This window comes from Boleophthalmus pectinirostris, unplaced genomic scaffold (assembly GCF_026225935.1).
Source record: "Boleophthalmus pectinirostris isolate CB_2022bp ecotype Guang Dong unplaced genomic scaffold, ASM2622593v1 HiC_scaffold_22, whole genome shotgun sequence".
Lineage (NCBI taxonomy): Eukaryota > Metazoa > Chordata > Actinopteri > Gobiiformes > Gobiidae > Boleophthalmus > Boleophthalmus pectinirostris.
Window position 1 is genome coordinate 20,998,426 of NW_026571190.1, and position 5,677 is coordinate 21,004,102.

General features: G+C 40.7%; 2 protein-coding genes across 3 annotated transcripts; both read right to left on the reverse strand.

Moving 5' to 3' along the window:
- Positions 1-185: 185 nt before the first annotated feature.
- On the reverse strand, positions 186-1,305 carry LOC129410383 (Na(+)/H(+) exchange regulatory cofactor NHE-RF2-like). Its single transcript, XM_055158454.1, has 2 exons — positions 1,087-1,305; positions 186-572 (listed from the first exon to the last, which is right to left on the reverse strand). The coding sequence occupies exons 1-2, from the start codon at positions 1,291-1,293 to the stop codon at positions 186-188; spliced, it is 594 nt and encodes a 197-aa protein (XP_055014429.1). The 5' UTR covers positions 1,294-1,305.
- Positions 1,306-2,576: 1,271 nt separating this feature from the next.
- nthl1 (nth-like DNA glycosylase 1) lies at positions 2,577-5,609 on the reverse strand. 2 transcript variants are annotated; one of them, XM_055158593.1, is made up of 6 exons: positions 4,965-5,609; positions 4,555-4,817; positions 4,000-4,170; positions 3,738-3,921; positions 3,370-3,475; positions 2,577-2,955 (listed from the first exon to the last, which is right to left on the reverse strand). In XM_055158593.1, exons 1-6 carry the CDS (start codon positions 5,185-5,187, stop codon positions 2,682-2,684), a joined length of 1,221 nt encoding a protein of 406 aa, XP_055014568.1. In that variant the 5' UTR covers positions 5,188-5,609; the 3' UTR covers positions 2,577-2,681. The 2 variants fall into 2 exon arrangements, with proteins under 2 accessions (XP_055014568.1, XP_020786018.1); XM_020930359.2 differs by having other exon boundaries at positions 3,738-3,897; positions 4,965-5,603.
- Positions 5,610-5,677: the final 68 nt, after the last annotated feature.

Sequence of the window (5,677 nt, forward strand, 5' to 3'; positions counted from 1 at the left end):
GAGTGCTTTTCAATTGACAGATGAAATATGAGTATGAGCTGAATATGTACCTACTTACTTCATAGCCTCAGACATGGAATGGTGGTTTAGTTTTTACAACCTTAACAGTGGTAATAGGTGGTAAACTGTATCCTTAGCCAAGACCAGATTAGCCATGACCTCTCAGTGACTGGAAAATGCCCCCTTCATCTTATAAACCACAGACTGCAGCTCACCTCTGTGTCTGTGATGCTTGAAGCCATAGAGTTTCTTGAAGCAACAGAGTTTCTTGAAGACTTCCCATCAGTGACTGTTGGTGTGGGAGAGTGGGAGATGGTGAGGGGGCGCACTGTGGACACGGCATATGATCGGTTCGTTTTGGGGGACAGTGCTCCGAGCTCCCTCCGCAAGAATGGTGGGATGGGTGAGGAGCTGGGGGTGGGGGCTGGAGATGGACGTGGGGACAGGGTGCCCATTTCAATGGCCAGAGCCTCTGTGCAAGCCAAGCCACGACTGTGGAGGTACTCATCGGTCTCCCTGTCCACCACCAGCAGACGAGTGCGGAAGTCCACCTCTCTGATTCGGTTAACCACCTTTGAAAACAGAACTTATGAGGACTAGATATTTTCAGAGATGTAATCAAATCAAACAGAAAAACTGCTGTGGTTGTAGCAATACTGCTTTATGCCATTTGTTTTACTTGTTGTTAGACCTTTTTAACAGTTTACCAGGGATCTAGGAAGTGATTAACTGCATGTTGATTACTGCAAAGGCTAATGTGATGGTTTATATACTCTCTCTGAGCAAACTTTTTCATCTGTTGACCATAATGGTTGATTTCTAAATCACATGGACTAGTTTTAAATGCATCACAGTCATTACGATCCCTCTTATGGCCTGCACATAACATAGTTTAACCATGACAAAGACTTACAGTGATTCCCATTACACAAGACTAACATTGACCCATTTTGGTGTCCCCCTCCTTCTCCTCAGGCTAAGGAAAAGTGGTTGGACAGGTATGGACTTATTGTTTGTGTCTTATGTATTGCGTCTTAGCGGCTTCCTGCCTACAACCAAATACTTTTCCTTTTTATTTTCACTCACTTCATGGTGCGTTGCGTTTTCCACGTTTTCCCCATTGACCTCCACCAGTCGGTCTCCTGCTCTTAGTCCCGCCAAGTCAGCGCAGGAGCCCGGTTCCACTTTCCGGATGAACTGTCCGCCTTTATTCCTCTCCCCGTGCAAGTGAAAGCCATATCCGCGCTCTCCTTTAGTGAGGAAACAGAGCCTCGGTCTCAACTCACCTTCCATCGCCCGTGAATAGATAGAAACAGGTCAAAAGAGTCTCAAAGGAATAAACAGGTGCTTGATCGCAGAGGGGTAGAAAGTCGGTTAATCCAACATACGGCTGCGCGCTGCTGGAAACCAATCATCATTATTTAGCGTGATGTGAGTGCATGGCAACAATTAATTAATCCAAAATTTGTTCGGAACACAATGATCAAACCATCGTGTAACAGAAATTAATGTTTAATCCATCGTAAAATCTAGAAGTGCAGGCTATAATGCACACCAAAGTAGTCCCCACTGTGCGTAAAAGTGTGGCCAAAAATCAGACCGAGGCCAAATCGCGTCCATTGGAGGGGTAATCCAAGAGATCAGAGATTAGGGAGCCGTTCCTGGCGCGTAACACTTAATTCTCAATGTCAGGTGCGTGGCTGAGTCCTCCAGTCCAAGACAGCGCAACAAGTGAACAAAAACAGATGCGCTTCTACTTTTCGCAGACTTGACCGTGGAAGGTGGAGTAAACAAAGTGAACCAGACAACAGCTTTTTAATGTATTCAGAGAGTAGCAAAATGTTCTGCCCTTTATCACTAGTCTGAAAATAAAGGAAGGTTGAATCTCATGAGGTAAAGGTGATTGTGACCTGCGCGAAGTCCTCCTTATCCTCTCTATTAACTCTCTCCTCACAGCCGACCAATACGTGGACAGTTGCGTCAAAGAATCATCGTAGGCTCTATTGCCCTGTGCCTTAAGTGTGGTGACATAGGCTATAGCCCATGGGAGCCGCTCGGGGAATTTAGGACAAGCAACTCTGGGTGTGTGCTTTTGATATTTAAACCAGGCGGAGAGGACAAAACATTCGGTGGGAACAGAACTGCAACTAAATATGAGCCACCTTTGACAATTTATGTACTTTTTCAAGTTTATGATGATGACCATTGACAGATGTAGGAATACATTTATGCTGTATAAATAAATCAAATTTGTCGAGACTTTTGTAAAAAAAAAAAAAAAAAAAAAAAAAAAAAAAAGGTTTTACTATATATTTGTGATAGGATAGTTTATCATGCCGTCTCCGTGTATCCTGGTGTGACTTGTGGCACTAAGCCAATAAACAGGAATTGTACAGGAACTACCTGGCACACCTACAACAATTCTTATATGTAATTAATTACAACGCATCTACTGCTTTATGACTGAACAGGAAATAGGAAGGAAATAAAGTAAAACAATGCCTACGTTTTTGTCTTTATTTAGTAAAAAAACAAATATACATATATATATATATATATATACACACACACACACACACACACACACACACACACACACAAACACTCACAATACAAAAATATTTACTTCTTTTAAAATGGATAAATCAACTACAGAAATGTCCCTGTATGTGTCATAATATTCATTTAGATTTCTTTTTCTTATTTTTGTTCTTCTTTGGTAAAGAAGGGGCAGCAGGGGATGAAGGTTCAACTTTACCAAGTTCAGTTTTTGTTTTGTGTGTGGTTTTACTAGACGTGTGTGGGGATCTGGACTTGGGTCTCTTCACCGGGGATGCTTTGTGCGCAGAGGGGCAGTTGTGCTGGTTGAGACACACAGAGCACAGCGGGTTTACTGGTAAACAAACCTGCTGCCCAAAACCAACCAGCAGCCAGTTGATCTCACTCCACAGCTCCCTAGAACAACACAGCACACTTAACATGAAGCTTCATATTGGGAAGTGATGAGTTGCATTCTTTAATAAACTGTATTATTAACAGTAAAAACAATTGTAGCATACTGGTTATAGCACTTATGCTATGTGTTTTAAGAAAAAGAAGCTAAAGCAGACATTTTCATTCAATTTTCTATTCTGAGCATAATTATAGTATCTCAATATGAATAAATCACACTTAATGTCAAATGTGCTTATGAATATTGTAATGAATTACATTTTTACAGTTCCAATTCCACAGAGATTCGCCTCCCACTTCGATGTGATATTTATTATTGCTCAAATAAAGCTGTTATTTACAGTTGCACGTTTATTTGGATTAATCTTGACAACTATGACCTCAGTTTTAAGTGTTTGTCATTGGTCATACTGTTACCTTGGCAACCACTCTTCCAGGGCTTTGCGCGTCTCCTCTGGGTTCTTGGTCATTTTTTTGAGCCAACCCAGTCTATTTGAGATACGATGTACATGTGTATCCACTCCTAAAACAATATAAATCACAAAAAACACGGATTTAATACTGTTGTGTCCTTGAGCAAGATATTTCGCTGTAGATCTATTGTATGAACATATATAAACATGTAAGGTTAAAAATCCTCAGCCAGTGAGGCAATAAAGAAGGGCCAAATAATGTCATATATTTCTATAAATATTCTTGTATTGGATTGGTACCTGCCTAGACAAACAACAGCTATTACTCTGCACTACATAATTAATAATTTTTTTAATGTAGAGTGTTCCTACCAATGCCTGACACCTGATCCCATGCGATGTCCATCGCAAGGTGGGCCATCTTTGGTCCAACTCCAGGCAAACGGACCAAACCTTCAGTGCTGTTTGGAATGTCCCCCCCAAACTCCTTTTGGAGCATGGCACATGTCAACTTTAGATATTTCACTTTTGTCTGCAGCACAGGAAATAGGCAATACTATAATGCATGATGTAAAACACAATTTATTCTTTTTGATAAACATAAAAGTACAAATACAATTCAGTAGATTATTACCTTCCAAAAACCAACAGGATAAATCAGTTTTCCAAGTGTTTCATCTTCAGTGCTTAGTATATTTTCCACAGTGCATCCGTGTGCTCGTAGCCGCTCCATTGCACCTGCTGTGACTTGGTCTTTGGTTTGACTGGACAGCATTAGAGACACCAAAACCTGAAAGCGTTTTACCTGTGAATAAACAGAATTTAAACAACACTTAAAGGTGCATTGTAACTTTAAAAGGTGTGTAACTTTTTTTTTCTTTAAATATGTCATTGTTCTGGCTGGAATGTTCCACAGTATGACAATAAACAGCACTACCATATATGTTTTCAATTACAGGTGATTTTATTGCTCAAAAATGCTTAGAAAAACAGGCATTCTGACTGTGAGCGGGGTTGCCTCTTCACAGGTCTGACCTGTAACTTGGCCTGATTTGGTCTACATGAAGATAGAAAGGTTTAATACAATACTGTGAAACATTTCAGACAAAGCAATAACATCTATGTGGAGAAAAGCATTTGACGAACTTTCTACCAGAAAATTTTGTGTAAATTATTAAACTCCTGATACCTGTGCTGGGGCATCATGGTCATAGCATTTCTCTGCTCCCATGTTATCGACAGGCGCATCTAGGCCACTCCTCATCTCTCTTATGTGGTCAAGTTGTTTCTTCCAATCTGCAGGCTCCCAGTGCTCTGTTTTCATCTGTGCAGTATCTTCAGCCTTAACATATTCCACCTTCAGCTGTCTTCTTCTGCGATAGTTTGAAGACAAAGGCTCAGAGTCTGTTTTTGGCCGAACAGCATCCTGAGGTGGATGTTCAGGGCAGCACTCTACAATAATATAAAAGTTATATATTCCGGATATGAAAGGTGGAGTAAATAGCAAAGTGATACAAATACAGTTGTGCTGGATTGGTATAGTGAAAAAGTAACAACACATTTGTTGACTGTATGGCTTAGCGCTAATACAGACATTACCTGAATTTATGGAAAAGGGTGTTTTCTCTGATATTTGGGGTTCTTGCTCCTCTAGCTTGATCGCAGCCCCCACACTTTTGATCGCTGTATTGAGTTTGGAGCAAAGGCAGGACAAACCGGAGCCAGGATCTTGTGCGCTATTTTGAGTAACATCAGACTTCTTCTTGAAATACTGAGATGTCATTGTAAAATTTCGTACTACCGTGTAGGATAAATGTCTCATGAACACGCATGGATCCAGCTGCAGACCGAAGGCAGATAAACATGGCCTCTCATTGGAGAATATGGTCACGAGGGACAGCTCTTTCACAACGTTTCTCTTAGCCAATCAATACCCTATAGATTTCCCGACATATACATATACAATAAGAAAACTTTTACAGCTAAGTTCTCATTATTACAGTTCACTCATTATAACAATAACGACAGAGAGACGCGCACATAGCCACACTCTCATGCAATGTGGCATCATTTTAGCATGTGGCTATTGTTAGCTAAAGTTAGTTAGTTGTTATAATTCTCCTATCGTAACATCAGTACGATACTTGCTTGAAAGGTTGCATTAGAAGAAGCAACGCCAAAGAGATGTAACAACACGTTTAACCTCGTCAAATCCAGTTAACTTGCTGCTAGTATTTTACGTATCATGACAACTACAATTCCCATCATTCCTAGCGACAAACGTGTTTTTGTAGGAAGTGCCCCTGTCAGTG